Genomic DNA, 16,093 nt, shown 5'->3' with positions numbered 1-16,093 from the left:
TAAATATATCGCTAAATACAAAATTCATTATTTTCTTCCGAACAATAATGACACTTAGGTAGGTATTGTCATATTCTAAAGTCAGTTTAAGTAATCATATACATTTTAAAAAGTACTATAATTGTGTAAAGTAAATTGTCGGTACTGTTATTACAGGGAAATGTGTGACATTTCTCCGAAGAACACTTTGTTGTTTAGTTATTGGTCGTGAAGATTTTAAGGCCGACTAATGCATTGAAACTCTTAAATGTTCAACTCTACCCCTGCGTGCTGTCTGAACCATGCCTGTAGGCGAGGTTCATTCGGGCCGCAGTCCCGCTGAGAGGCAGGAGCAAGATGGCTGATTAAGTCCTGCTGAGAGACAGGAGCAAGATGGCTGATGAAGTCCTGCTGAGAGGCAGGAACAAGATGGCTGATGAAGTCCTGCTGAGAGGCAGGAGCAAGATGGCTGATGAAGTCCTGCTAAGAGGCAGGAACAAGATGGCTGATGAAGTCCTGCTGAGAGGCAGGAACAAGATGGCTGATGAAGTCCTGCTGAGAGGCAGGAGCAAGATGGCTGATGAAGTCCTGCTGAGAGGCAGGAGCAAGATGGCTGATGAAGTCCTGCTGAGAGGCAGGAGCAAGATGGCTGATGAAGTCCTGCTGAGAGACAGGAGCAAGATGGCTGATGAAGTCCTGCTGAGAGGCAGGAACAAGATGGCTGATGAAGTCCTGCTGAGAGACAGGAGCAAGATGGCTGATGAAGTCCTGCTGAGAAACAGGAGCAAGATGGCTGATGAAGTCCTGCTGAGAGGCAGGAACAAGATGGCTGATGAAGTCCTGCTGAGAGGCAGGAGCAAGATGGCTGATGAAGTCCTGCTGAGAGGCAGGAGCAAGATGGCTGATGAAGTCCTGCTGAGAGGCAGGAACAAGATGGCTGATGAAGTCCTGCTGAGAGGCAGGAGCAAGATGGCTGATGAAGTCCTGCTAAGAGGCAGGAACAAGATGGCTGATGAAGTCCTGCTGAGAGGCAGGAACAAGATGGCTGATGAAGTCCTGCTGAGAGGCAGGAGCAAGATGGCTGATGAAGTCCTGCTAAGAGGCAGGAACAAGATGGCTGATGAAGTCCTGCTGAGAGGCAGGAACAAGATGGCTGATGAAGTCCTGCTGAGAGGCAGGAGCAAGATGGCTGATGAAGTCCTGCTGAGAGGCAGGAGGAAGATGGCTGATGAAGTCCTGCTGAGAGGCAGGAAAAAGATGGCTGATGAAGTCCTGCTGAGAGGCAGAAGCAAGATGGCTGATGAAGTCCTGCTGAGAGGCAGGAGCAAGATGGCTGATGAAGTCCTGCTAAGAGGCAGGAACAAGATGGCTGATGAAGTCCTGCTGAGAGGCAGGAGCAAGATGGCTGATGACGGCCATAAGAGCAAGTGAAACGCAACAATAGCCAAGAGCAGCAGGCGTGTGCACACCACCGTGGATGAGTCGCGCCTGCTCTGAACAAGGTCCAACTGTGTCAACAGAGGTCACCAGCTCCCACGGCGAGCACCCCAAATAATCCGAAGTAAACGAGGAGATCTAAAAGAGATCGTTGCAATGGACCATCTGTGGGGACGGCAAGCGCTCCTCAGCTCCTCCGGTGTCCCGGAGCCACGGCGACGCGCGGTCACAGCTGCGGGTCCACCGGGTAGGTCTCCAGGTGAGCGTACATGTCGCGGATGGTCTCGCGCGACAGCCGGCCGCCGGCGGGGGTCTCCGGCACGTCCGCGGCGACGGCGGGCAGGCGCGGCGCGGCTCCGTTGGCGAGCTGCCCCAGCTGCCCCAGCTGCCCCGGGTGCACCAGGTGGCCGCCGGCGAAGCCGTTGGCCCGCGGCGCCGGCTCGTCCTCGTCCTCCGGGTCGCGCAGCGCGGCCGAGGGCTTGACGGCGTGCTGCGGCATGATGAGGCCGCCCGTCCTCTTGAGCTGCGCCACCTGCGCCAGCACGGCGCGCGAGAACTCGGCCTGCACGGCCGGCGCGTCTGTGTCGCCGTCCACGATGGTGAGCCGGCTCTCGGCGTCCAGCGCCTTCAGCATGGGCAGCGACAGCTCGCGGAACTGCTCCAGGCGCCGGCGGAAGGCTGCGACGCTGTCGTCCGGCCGGCCGCGGCCCAGCTGCAGCTTGGAGCAGTCCAGCAGGATCACCGAGGGCGTCTGCCGGAACTGCGACACCGCCCGGCCCTCACGTACATCCCCAGTTCACTACATCGAAGGACAGGCGAAACTAACAGATGTTGACGTGATAACGTCTTATAAATCAATGAACGCCGGCTGCACGCACGAAAAAAGCATGACTCATTGTCACGTTCCGCTTGAGCCGAGCGTGCAAGAACCGGCCAACCACCGTGCGTGAGAATCTATACTAATATTATAAAGCTGAAGAGTTTGTTAGTTTGTTTGTTTGAACGTGCTAATCTCAGGAACCACTGGTCCGATTTGAAAAATTCTTTCAGTGTTGGATAGTACATTTATCGAGGAAGGCTATATTATATTATCAATAACATTAGGGATCCTTACTAAAAGTCCAATTTAGAATCAAATGCGTTGGAGGGGGTTAGATACAACATGCAGTACACGTACGAAGTGTGTGTTGACAATGCCGCAGGCGCTAGAAGTTTATTTCCTATTGCCTATTAACATTGTTGCCACGCACTAGATGCCATATCATTCTTAATTTCCCCATACAAGTAAAAAACACCCGTGTGATATTAACAACGAAGCAATCAGTACCCTCATAAGAGTTCAATTAGTATTTAAATACTTTTTATCACTTTAAATCGCAAACCTAAACTATTGTTTTTTTTCTCTCTCTCTGTGTTTAATTTGTTTTTTTTTTCTTTTACTAGAATTATTTTTATTATTTTTAATTAATTTTCATTTTTCGGACCATCAATAATTTTCCTCTCCCGTTACAATTCTGACAAGGACTTGTATATGTATATATATGTATATACATATATATACATATATATATAAGCGAAATACCACTCACTGACTCACTCATCACGAGATCTCTAAAACTATACACCCGATTGACTTGAAATTTAGCATAGTTACTCATTTTGTGATGTAGACGCTCACTAAGAACGGATTCTGCGGAAATCCGATCCCAAGGGGAGTTTCGGGGGTGTAATATATCAAAATTTCCAGTTTTTGGTAGGAAATCACCATGGCAACGGCTGTTGCTTTGTTGATGCTTCATTCGTCTCTATGGCAACGACTATTTCATTGTTAGTGCAGTCCTCATCACCGTTGAAATTTTGCGGGTACTTTAAATATCAAAAATTGCCCTTTTTTTTCAAGTATATATATTTTACAGACTTGAAACTTCACAGTAATGTTCCTTATGTTACGCATGTGCCGTTTCAGTGCCACTTTCAGTCACAAATGTACGAATTTAAATTTAATTTTTAATTTTTAAAGAAGGAAACCAAAAATAAATTTGTATTTTTTATTTTATTTAATTTTGTTTCCATTACTGTACACTCCGACGTAAGCTTGTGCTACCCAGTGCACCTGTGCTTGTTCGCAGGCTTCTATTAGATACTGGTTGCTGACGATTTGTGATCGCAGCATCTCGGCTGCGGTTCGCGTCACGTTTTCTCCATGTAACAAAATGACTTTCGTGCTAGTGAACGCTACCCCAACCCCACTGCTAGCAACTTTCAGTTCTCGGAGGCAAGCATAGGTAAGGGTTTTGCAAGCACGCCTCTGGACCAAGTTACAGCCAGCGGCAAAGCCTCGGGATGGTCCACATGACGCCTTTCCCAGGCGACTTAGAAAATTTAAACCCCCCTCCCCTCATCAACCACCGGTGGCTTCACGGGAACTACAACCCGGAGCAACGACCCCCAGTGAACCCTGGGGGGAGACATTGTCTCCCCAAGGACATTCCCACTTGTCAAACAGAGCCCTCAGCGAAGTCTAGCGGCGGGAAAAATCCCTAACCTTGCTCACCTTCGGGCAATCACCACCCCCCCTTTCTTGGGCTGGGGGACAGTTGCTTCCTTTAATTAGGCGCCCCGACGCCATTTTTTGAAGATTCGGTGGGCAGCATCTGGTCTGTGCGGACCACGCGTCACGATCCGCGAGAGTTAATCTCCGTTGTTCGTCCCAGACTCGACACTACGTCATGTAGTCGCCAACGTCAAGGCATAGAGGCCTCAATTTTCTTATTTTTAAATTTTGCTGCCCGCAATAGTTTTTTTTTGTTAATCTAAATTATTTCATTTTCTCTGATCATGATTACCGAGAACTTCCGTGCCGCGAACTGCATTCCCTGCTCCTGGAGGCAGTCTACATGAACTTCACCCCGCTGTTTTGGGTAAGTGGTCGTCATCCCTACTACCCCCCCTTTTTTTTGCATTTCACTGGGCATAGTCTTGCCCAGGCTTAGCCGCCTGTTAACCAGTCTAAGTAATTTGGGACTTTGGTTGCAGGCGGGGTCAAAAATCAGCCTCCAAAATCAGCCTCCAAAATGAGCTCCAAAATGAGCTTCGAAGATTAGCTCCAAAATTAGCTGCAAGCTCCAAAATTAGCTGCAAGCTCCACTCCAAGTTTAACTCCGAGTTTATCTCCAAGTTTCTACTCAAAATGATTTCTTCTGGACTTTAATCTGCCAAAACCTCCGGTGCCAGGACACAGGATATAATTAAATTTCAATGTAATTGTTTATTTCTTTTGAGCCTGCGAGCTAACTTAAAACCAGTATTAAGTTCAATATGTATTATTGTGTTACTTTTATATGTATTTTGTTGACCCGGGGCTCCCTCCATTTTGTAATCAATATGTTTTAATACCAGTGTACTTAAAAGATTAAAAAAAAAAGTAAATTATTTTAGTAAAAAGGGCACTTATATAAATCAAACCACCAGTCTTGTTATTTCATTAGTATTCATCCCCGATCCACATAGCCTACTAGAGTTGCTAGGAGGTTATAAATAAAATTCTTTTATACGATGTCTGGGCACCTCTGTGATTATTGTTGTTATTGTTTTGTTTTCTGGGCTGACGCTTCCAAGGCCTTAATTTAATTATTCACTTTTGAGTGTTTACCTGCGGCCCAGCATTCGTTATAAAAATCGTAGCAGAGCATGGTTTCGATCCACGGACCTTTGGGTTATGGGCCCAGCACGCTTCAAAGGCCTTAATTTAATTTTTCACTTTTGAGTTTTTACCTGCAGCCCAGCGTTCGTTATACGCAGGATGACATTTTCCGAAAATTAGATCCCATTGGTGGTTAAAACCAGGCAACAGTGGGTACTTTGTCTGCATGAGTACAGGATTTTGAATTGTTCATGCCTTCTGCATCTCCATGGCAACGGGCATCGCGCGGCAGTGGCGTACCCACAAGGAGGGGCATGCATAATGAGCGGCGCAAGAGTGATCTGCCTGTAGACTGCCGTAGCGAAGTACGGGTACATCAGTTGTACGTTGCGTGCACGAGTCGGGAAACCATCGGTGCTATTCATTTTCTCTCCGGTACATTATACAGCATTGTAATAAATTTTAACTTATTTTTTTTATTTACCATTACTGTAAATGGGAGATGTGGCTTAATTTTTTTCCATTAGTATAGCCGTGCGAAGCTGGGTCGGGCAGCTAGACTTCTATAATATCAAACAGGTTAAGGCGGGCTTTTTAACTAATTGTTCGTAATTATATTTAAACAAATTATTTAAATTAAATTTGCAAAAACTGTAAAAAAAATATTTGAAAATTAAAAAAGTATGCAATTTTTAATCAATGTTTTCTTATGACATTATCACGGAAAATTATCGTTTGTAAACCGACTTTACAGACAACCACCTTTTTTTTGAAAATATTGTTCTTGGTCTCACCACAAGCAACCGGATGATCTATGTACCATAGTTCCAAACAGTCCTTTGGGATTAAAGTGCAGTTGCGAGGCACCGGCAACACATCAGATAGCAGTCCATTAGTTAACTGTCGACATGAGTTGTGAGTACCGAAATCTGGATCCTATAAACACAACCTTTTTTCTCGGTATGCTTAACTGAGAAATATATTTTCCTGTTCAGTTAGCTAGTGGCTAAGATTATAATTGCGTTTTATTTTTTTTCCCACTGACTGTTATCGAGGGCGTATCCGAGGAGTTTCGAGGGGGCAGGCAGCTATCCTCCCCCCCTCCTCATTACCAACTGGAAAAATAAATAAAACGTAACGTATTAACATTAAAAAAAAATATTAACAGGTTAGTATTTGGTATCGCAACACTTCGAAAGAAACTAATTAAGAAATGGAAACTCTGTGTTATCCATGCAAGCGAGGCTCCAGACAAAATGGAGAGGGGGTTAATAGCCTCTAGTGAACACAAATTTTATTTTTTGTTATTTTATTTTAGAGTATATTATGTTAACTTAAAAACCTAAATTCATGTGTTAAATTCTTATTTCATCACAAGTTGTATGGCACTATTAGAGTAATGTGAGACAACAAACAAGCAGCATCCTTCGAGAGAAGTGATTCTGTGGCAACCTCCTCCTCATGCAGGGAGCCGAGCTGGCTCACCTTGTTCTCGAACTCCGTGACCTGGTTGATGTCCCTGGGGAAGCCGTCCATGAGAATGCCCTGCGCGCTCATGTTGGTCCTCATCTGTGACTCCACCAGCTGCAGGACGCATGTCTGCAACAGCGCCGTCACTCCAGTGAGTCATCCTGTCCACGCCATATTGGATTATACCATTCTCCTACAATGACTTTGAAGCGTACAAAAGCTCCGGGCGAACAGAAGAACATGCAGGAACAATGTGACAAGCTGAACCGTGAAGGGAGAGAGCTCACCTGGGGCACCATCTCGCCAGTGGAGATGGCGCGGCGCACGAGCTGCGAGTCGCTGGACTGCGAGTGGTCCGTGGAGTCTGTGGCGGCCCTCAGCAGGCGGCCCACGGAGCAGTGCACCCAGCCGGGGCACTGGCGGACCACCTTCTGGCACAGCGAGGACTTGTTGCTGCCCGGGCCCCCTGCGACCACCAGCCAGGCACACCGCTTCATCACCACTGCACCAACCACTCCATTCCGAGCTGAGCCGCGGTCACTGGCGCCTTACAATCATCTATAGAACCCACTCTGCGCGTGTGCACTTTATGCAGGTTATAACTGTGATTAGACATAAATATGAGAAAACGATTTACAAAATTCCAGGTAATATAATAGACGTATAAAAACGATTTTTTTTCTAGCATTGCAAACGATTCCAACAAGTAATAATCCTATTTCAAATGTTTGGAATGCTTATTAGTTTAGTTTAATGCTTTACTTAATACGGCTGTTTAATTACATCAGAATTTATTTCAATATATGAACCTGTAGCGGTTAGGCCCGCTAAGTTTGAACTGCGCGCACCATCGCGGGCCTCCGGCACTCCGCTCCCCTCATCCTTCTCCCTCCTTTTCCCCCCCTCTTAGTGCTTGTTCAATTTGTACTCGTTCCCCCACCCTTTCAATATGCGCATGCGCGCGCTGCGGCGCGAGTTTATAAATTCAGCTGCAGCCATGTAGAGGGCCTCCTTCTTCTACAGGTTGCCTTGGTCAGGCTTGGTTGTCAGCAGTAGCTGACCTGTTGTTATTTCACTAGCATGTAGTCCGAGAGCTTCTACTTAGTCTTCGTGCGTGTGCGACCTCAGGGGAGAAATGTAAGTTGAATCGAGTCGTCAGTGAGGCGGTGGCCCTCACCCTCATGTAGAGTCATTTATGTTTGAATTTGTTCTGTCTAAATTCCTTTTTGGCCGCCACCATCAAAAATTGTTTGGATTATTTGCTTTAAATTTAACTTAACCTTCGCTTCCGTTTTTCTGTTTGTAACTGTCTCCCCCTGAGACGTCGTCGCACGTTTTTATTTGTGTGTAAAGTTTTTTAAAGAATAATGTAACTTCTTTCTTTCTTGTACCTGCACTTTGCAGTAGTTTTGTAAATTCAATTTTTGTAATATAACTTCATTCGTGGAATTTATGTCTCTTTTTGACGATCTTTGATTAAATCGCTTACTGTGTAGCCGGCTTACCCATTCAAATTATAATTGTCAACTAACTCGCTTTTTCAGAAATTGTTCTCACTTTATGTATTCAACCTTGCATGGTTTAAGCTTAACATTATCAGAAATGTTAACGTAATATTAATTTTGAATTAATATTGAATTTGTTCATGCTTTATGTATTCAACATTACATTGTTTAAACTTAACATTATCATAAATGTTAACGTAATATTAATCTTGAATTAATATTGAATTTGAATAAAATGTATGTGTACCTGAAACCATTTACCTTGCTTACCTAACTGCTCCAATCACGTAAACCCCAGTCCTAGCCAGGTTCTGGCCTCCCTCCAACCCCTAATAGGCCCCACACCTATTACAAACCTTTTCAACACTCCATCCTTGACACAGAAGAATAAGGCGGATAAAACACGCAAAAAGGAACTGGAAGCCTGACACAAGAAAATAAGGTAAAAAAAGGAAGAATATACTAAAAAAAAAACAAAAAAAAAAAAAACTCGAAACTCAAGCGATAAAAACATGTGACTGAGTCTTCCTGCTCGCGAGTGATGTGTAAACATCTAAACTCGGTAACAAGCAAATTCGTGTGTTCTCATGTTGGAAATAAACTTATAATACGAAACTCGGAAACGAAATTTAACTTATAATTCTTAAAAATAAAGCCGATTATGATAAATACACAAAAAATATTCATTTTAGGGAAAAATCGTAAACATTTTTCATCTAGGTAACTGCCCCCTGATGATGGCGACTGCAATGTCGATCGAAACGTTGGTGAATTATTTGCCTAGGACACGGCTACAACCCAGAAGCCAAGCTACTTCAGACAATGGCCGTGAAAGCCTGCGAACATTATGAAATGAATAAAGTTGTAAAGTTTGTAAATATTCCGAGGCTGATCTCTGATTTGTTTAATGCCGCAGCCTCCCAGGAGTCTCGCTGCCTTGTTCCACTGACAGACCGCACACGGCCTTCGCTCAAGGTCACGGGGAGGAACGATTTTTCTCGTGACCCGCTTATTGCGCGCCGCTGACCAGTGGTCGATGCCCAGGACTCCGACCTACATAGCTCATGCACATAGCATAGCCCATGCGCGCTCCGCCCGTCGCTTCCACGTCGCTGCAGCGCGAGCGACAACACACTTCCTACAGCGCTCACAACACGCCCAGGCGAACAACTGAAAATCTTCCTGACGCAAGGCTCTTCGTGTATCTTTCATACACATTTTCCATCAGTGAAAATCTACTTAAGTCCCATAACTCAAAAAAAATATTAAAAGAGGCCACTAAAATATTTATATAATAATTGAAAAGAAATTAAAGAAAAATATATATAATTGTTTGAGTCTCAACTAAACTTAATGGTTAATTAATAAGTTTTAAATTGATATCAACTAGTTATAAAGCAAGATTCATTAAAATTCATTAAAATATATTTTCGGAAGTTAGTATTTAATTTTTTAACCACGGTGCGACTTCTTAAAAAGGCCAAGTCATCTAAATTCTAAATATTGCCACGGAAGGTAAATAAATGTTTTTAGATGCATAAACAGCAGTAAAATTGAAAATTTCCATCCATCCAATATTTCATTGTAATATTATTTTAAATTTAACACCTATTTATAATATGGACAGTATATAATGCACCGGTAAAGTTAAAAATCATTATCAACTTTCTCGATTTAGTTACAATAGTAACAAAAATATCTAATTACTTAACCGCAAGAGAATATGTATGTCCGCTACTATATTCGGGTATTTCAATTTTACGTTAATGCCTTCTTTTAAGACTTCAATGACATTTCACTGTAAGTATAAGCTTCGTAAATATTATGTCCTTTTGAAAAAAAAAATTCCCCTTAAAATACCTGCTAAACGTTAACTTTAATTTGTACAAACCATGCATGTATTGACAAACACAAGTTTTTGTTGTGATAACGCCTGACAAATCGATGAACGCCGGCAGCACGGACGAAAAATTGTCACGTTCCGTCTGAGCCGAGCGTGCAAGAACCGGCCAACCACCGTGCGAGAAAATCTTCTACAATATCAAACAGGTTAAGGCGGGCTTTTTAACTAAATGTTCGTGATTATGTTTGAACAAATTATTTAAATTAAATGTGCAAAAACAGTATATAATATTAGAAAATTAAAAAGTATGCAATTTTACATCAATGTTTTCTTATGACGTTATCACGTAAAATTATCGTCCGTAAACCGACTTGACAGACAACCCCCTTTGTTTTTTACTTAACTAAGCATGTAATTTTCACGCCACATGTTTGCCCTTGGTGCTGAGGTGGAAGGTACATGTGCCAAGGGCTGATGACCGACCTATGACCCAGATGACCGGCGGGAAGCCCTTGGCGGGCGCCTTGTAGCCGGGGTCGGCCTCCGCCTTGGGGGGCGGTGGGGCCGGGGGCGGCTGCACCGGGGGCGGGTCCTCCGCCTCCACCGTCACGTCAGCGGCCACGCGCGGCGGCGGCGGCGGCGGTGGCGGCGGCGGCGGGTCTCGCGCTCCCAGGATCCGCAGCACCGCCGAGCGGAAGTCCTTGTACACCTCCGCCGGGTCGCGCTCGCCGTTCACCTGCCGGCAGTCAGTTCACGCTACAACTACAGCGCCAACACAAACATCCATGTAATAGTTCAAAATTAAATTTTTATTTCAATGAGGGAAAGTAACTGTCAAGTTATGATATTGGAGAGCATTTGTCCGTCGTAGAAAACCAAGGGTGAAAAGAAAAAAAGAATTGCAAAGGTACACGAACAAAACAGAGGAAACAAGCTAAGGGCATTCAAACGCGCAGGTTTTCTTCGACGGATAAATGATCTGTATTTCCATAATTAACAATAACAACAAACTCAGCATAAAAATCAACACCTTATCATTAATTACAATACTTATATCGACAACAATAACAAAAATATAGACAAAGATTAAAAATCGGAAAGGGTAACAATAGCGTCATTATTAAAGAAAAAACAATGGTTGCATGCCGGGACGTCGTAAGGGGGCAGTGTCGTCAGAAGCAAGGGAGTCCGTGGTGCTCAGCGAGTCACACAGCTGCAGGCATATCGTGTTCTTACGAGGGGAGGGACAAGCCTATGATTCACTTACTCCGAGTCAGAGGCACGTTTAATTCTCGTTTGTACCTACATCTTCGTTTATTTAAAATAAATAAAAATACGTAAGAAAACTAGTATTACAATAATGATAGTATTTATTTTCATTTTAAAGTCGCAATAGGTTTCGTAGCTGGGCTTAGGATATTTTCAAGTCTTTTTCGCTTTTATCCGAGCCATTTATAATAGTTTAAAATTTCTGTGTGTTTCGTGCTGATATCTGCACGTTATGGCGGCAAGTAACGTTTACAATTCAGGCAGTGAATTATTGCGGCGGGTGCAGAAACTTTGGCACTGCTGGGGCTAGTGCCACGCCAGACTGCTGGGGCTAGTGCCACGCCAGACTGCTGGGGCTAGTGCCACGCCAGACTGCTGGGGCTAGTGCCACTTCAGCCTGCTGGGGGTAGTGCCACGCCAGACTGCTGGGGCTAGTGCCACGCCAGACTGCTGGGGCTAGTGCCACGCCAGACTGCTGGCCCTAGTGCCACGCCAGACTGCTGGGGCTAGTGACACGCCAGACTGCTGGGGCTAGTGCCACTTCAGCCTGCTGGGGGTAGTGCCACTTCAGACTGCTGGGGCTAGTGCCACGCCAGAATGCTGGGGCTAGTGCCACGCCAGACTGCTGGGGCTAGTGCCACGCCAGACTGCTGGGGCTAGTGACACGCCAGACTGCTGGGGCTAGTGCCACTTCAGCCTGCTGGGGGTAGTGCCACGCCAGACTGCTGGGGCTAGTGACACGCCAGACTGCTGGGGCTAGTGCCACTTCAGCCTGCTGGGGCTAGTGCCACTTCAGCCTGCTGGGGCTAGTGCCACTTCAGCCTGCTGGGGCTAGTGCCACGCCAGACTGCTGGGGCTAGTGACACGCCAGACTGCTGGGGCTAGTGCCACTTCAGCCTGCTGGGGGTAGTGCCACGCCAGACTGCTGGGGCTAGTGACACGCCAGACTGCTGGGGCTAGTGCCACTTCAGCCTGCTGGGGCTAGTGCCACTTCAGCCTGCTGGGGCTAGTGCCACGCCAGACTGCTGGGGCTAGTGCCACGCCAGACTGCTGGGGCTAGTGCCACGCCAGACTGCTGGGGCTAGTGCCAATTCAGCCTGCTGGGGGTAGTGTCACGCCAAACTGCTGGGGCTAGTGCCACTTCAGCCTGCTGGGGCTAGTGCCACGCCAGACTGCTGAGGCTAGTGCCACGCCAGACTGCTGGGGCTAGTGCCACGCCAGACTGCTGGGGCTAGTGACACGCCAGACTGCTGGGGCTAGTGACACTTCAGCCTGCTGGGGCTAGTGCCACTTCAGCCTGCTGGGGGTAGTGCCACTTCAGCCTGCTGGGGGTAGTGCCACGCCAGACTGCTGGGGCTAGTGCCACGCCAGACTGCTGGGGCTAGTGCCACTTCAGCCTGCTGGGGCTAGTGCCACTTCAGCCTGCTGGGGGTAGTGCCACGCCAGACTGCTGGGGCTAGTGACACGCCAGACTGCTGGGGCTAGTGCCACGCCAGACTGCTGGGGCTAGTGCCACTTCAGCCTGCTGGGGGTAGTGCCACGCCAGACTGCTGGGGCTAGTGACACGCCAGACTGCTGGGGCTAGTGACACGCCAGACTGCTGGGGCTAGTGACACGCCAGACTGCTGGGGCTAGTGACACGCCAGACTGCTGGGGCTAGTGCCACTTCAGCCTGCTGGGGCTAGTGCCACGCCAGACTGCTGGGGCTAGTGACACGCCAGACTGCTGGGGCTAGTGCCACGCCAGACTGCTGGGGCTAGTGCCACTTCAGCCTGCTGGGGCTAGTGCCACTTCAGCCTGCTGGGGCTAGTGCCACGCCAGACTGCTGGGACTAGTGCCACGCCAGACTGCTGGGGCTAGTGCCACGCCAGACTGCTGGGGCTAGTGCCACGCCAGACTGCTGGGGCTAGTGCCACGCCAGACTGCTGGGGCTAGTGCTACGCCAGACTGCTGGGGCTAGTGCCACGCCAGACTGCTGGGGCTAGTGCCACTTCAGCCTGCTGGGGCTAGTGCCACTTCAGCCTGCTGGGGCTAGTGCCACTTCAGCCTGCTGGGGGTAGTGCCACGCCAGACTGCTGGGGCTAGTGCCACTTCAGCCTGCTGGGGCTAGTGCCACTTCAGCCTGCTGGGGGTAGTGCCACGCCAGACTGCTGGGGCTAGTGACATGCCAGACTGCTGGGGCTAGTGACACGCCAGACTGCTGGGGCTAGTGCCACTTCAGCCTGCTGGGGCTAGTGCCACTTCAGCCTGCTGGGGCAAGTGCCACTTCAGCCTGCTGGGGGTAGTGCCACGCCAGACTGCTGGGACTAGTGCCACTTCAGCCTGCTGGGGCTAGTGCCACTTCAGCCTGCTGGGGGTAGTGCCACGCCAGACTGCTGGGGGTAGTGCCACGCCAGACTGCTGGGGCTAGTGACACGCCAGACTGCTGGGGCTAGTGCCACGCCAGACTGCTGGGGCTAGTGCCACGCCAGACTGCTGGGGCTAGTGCCACGCCAGACTGCTGGGGCTAGTGACACGCCAGACTGCTGGGGCTAGTGACACGCCAGACTGCTGGGGCTAGTGACACGCCAGACTGCTGGGGCTAGTGCCACTTCAGCCTGCTGGGGCTAGTGCCACTTCAGCCTGCTGGGGCTAGTGCCACTTCAGCCTGCTGGGGGTATTGCCACGCCAGACTACTGGGGCTAGTGACACGCCAGACTGCTGGGGTTAGTGCCACGCCAGACTGCTGGGGCTAGTGCCACTTCAGCCTGCTGGGGCTAGTGCCTCTTCAGCCTGCTGGGGGTAGTGCCACGCCAGACTGCTGGGGCTAGTGCCACGCCAGACTGCTGGGGCTAGTGCCACGCCAGACTGCTGGGGCTAGTGCCACGCCAGACTGCTGGGGCTAGTGCCACGCCAGACTGCTGGGGCTAGTGCCACGCCAGACTGCTGGGGCTAGTGCCACGCCAGACTGCTGGGGCTATAGCCACGCCAGACTGCTGGGGCTATAGCCACGCCAGACTGCTGGGGCTAGTGACACGCCAGACTGCTGGGGCTAGTGCCACTTCATACTTCTGGAGCTAGTGCCACGCCAGACTGCTGGGGCTAGTGCCACGCCAGACTGCTGGGGCTAGTGCGACGCCAGACTGCTGGGGCTAGTGCCACGCCAGACTGCTGGGGCTAGTGCCACGCCAGACTGCTGGGGCTAGTGCCACGCCAGACTGCTGGGGCTAGTGCCACGCCAGACTGCTGGGGCTAGTGCCACGCCAGACTGCTGGGGCTAGTGCCACGCCAGACTGCTGGGGATAGTGCCACGCCAGACTGCTGGGGCTAGTGCCACGCCAGACTGCTGGGGCTAGTGCGTAGGGCTAGCTCCAGAGGTCTGTGTCCGCTCGACGCTAGCTTCCTGCGGAGCGTCTGAATGTCACGGCACTGCTCTCAGCCACTGGAGTGGTGGATAATGCGCGCGAAATTCAAATAAAGTGTCGTATGTAGTACAACTGCAATGCCCCAAATTGTGTCTGACCGACACTGATCGCTGACCTGCCTACGTGACCTTCTGACGCCATGCGTGGTGTAGGCAATGTTCCGAATACATTGGTAAACTTCAACGTTTTGTCCCGATCTGTGTCCTTTGGTAGCATAGAACAACAAAAGAACACTCACGATATTTGAGTTTTCGGATTCCGTTTGAAAAACATGAATGAAAAAAGTAAACAAAAAAACAATCGAAAAACATTTACTGTGATTCTATTGACGACTTCGGAATTCAGACATCAAAATTGTAGACTGGAAAGTTATTCCATGGACAATGTGACGTCCTTCACATTAGGATAAGGACACGGACCACCCACGGGTTCGGACTGTTGTAGACGGGCATTAACTTTACAGGGTTACGTTTCCGGACATATGTTCCCTAACCAAAATCGTTTGTGTTGGCTCCCAATGCTACCAGTTAAATTCATGCCCAGCAATTTTCGAACGTTCTGTGTAGACTGCCTCTTGTCTATGGATGACACTTGGGGCGTGGCTGAAGATCGCCATGTTTCCCGGCGTGTATCGAACCCGAGCACGTGACCTTGAGGTCGACGGCCCGTGCGAGCGAGCCGACTCAGGCCGGCGGCAGAGTTGCCAACTGTCGCGTCATCAATTATTCCTTTCCAGTTCCCGATCCATCGCGGACCCCGCATGACACACCGCAACTGCAGCGCAGCCCGTCGGCCTCACGCGGGCCTGGAGTTATTGATCCCCCCCTCGTCAAGCAAACCACTTGCTTCCGACGAGATCGATTCCCCCACGCCCCTCTCGGCCTTCAGAATTTATCATTTTCCCAAAGCCTCGCCCGATCATTAATTCACGCGCCATGCTATAGGCCTCTTCTATGGCTATCCAACTTACTCCGCCGCCTGCTCTTTAATCTCTTTCTCAACTGTTCTTTTTGCCAGAGCCTTTAGCCGTGTTCTCCACGGCGACTCATTCATTCTGCAGCGTCCCGCGTCGGCGGAGGAGTGCTGGGCGAAAACCTCAACAAAGGAGGCCGCAAACATTCGAAGATGAAATAATAAACTGAGGTGTAAAATGTTGTTTTACAATATTTTTGAAGTTGTACTTCTTTAAGCGCGTTATGGGAAAAATAATGAGAGTAAATTTTTACGATGCGAGCCCATTATGCAACGACATTTTCACAGGAAGATTGTGGACCCACGTTTATGAACATAAACCCATTTATAGTCACTTTCATAAAAATTAGGGGACAAAAATCGTATTGGATAGCCAAATGAAACTTTATGATAGAGAAACTAGCGGCGGGTGCGGAACTACGTGTTGGACGCATTTAGAAATCGATATTGAATACGGGTCAGTATAATTAAAACATTTATTTACTGTGAATAGGTATTGGTTTTAAAAATTGTGTTCATAAACTTTTTGAAGTTAATTTTCAAGTGTATTAATATACCTAAGCGAGGTTAT

The 16,093-nt window shown here is 48.3% G+C and overlaps 1 protein-coding gene across 1 annotated transcript in view; it reads right to left on the bottom strand.

Moving 5' to 3' along the window:
• Window positions 1-1,642: 1,642 nt before the first annotated feature.
• The window catches only part of LOC134537225 (adenylate kinase isoenzyme 5), a 55,690-nt gene continuing 41,239 nt past the window's right edge, over window positions 1,643-16,093 (bottom strand). The window contains exons 6-9 of the mRNA XM_063377490.1: window positions 10,361-10,613; window positions 6,817-6,995; window positions 6,545-6,658; window positions 1,643-2,176 (exon numbers count right to left, since the gene is read on the bottom strand). Of these exons, the coding sequence (XP_063233560.1) occupies window positions 1,643-2,176; window positions 6,545-6,658; window positions 6,817-6,995; window positions 10,361-10,613 (1,080 nt within the window). The remainder of the gene's footprint in view (window positions 2,177-6,544; window positions 6,659-6,816; window positions 6,996-10,360; window positions 10,614-16,093) is intronic.

The sequence above is a fragment of the Bacillus rossius genome, chromosome 12, assembly GCF_032445375.1.
Source record: "Bacillus rossius redtenbacheri isolate Brsri chromosome 12, Brsri_v3, whole genome shotgun sequence".
In the NCBI taxonomy this organism is placed as follows: domain Eukaryota; kingdom Metazoa; phylum Arthropoda; class Insecta; order Phasmatodea; family Bacillidae; genus Bacillus; species Bacillus rossius.
The sequence above is the reverse complement of the archived record's forward strand: the minus strand, read 5'-3'. Positions and strand labels throughout refer to the sequence as shown.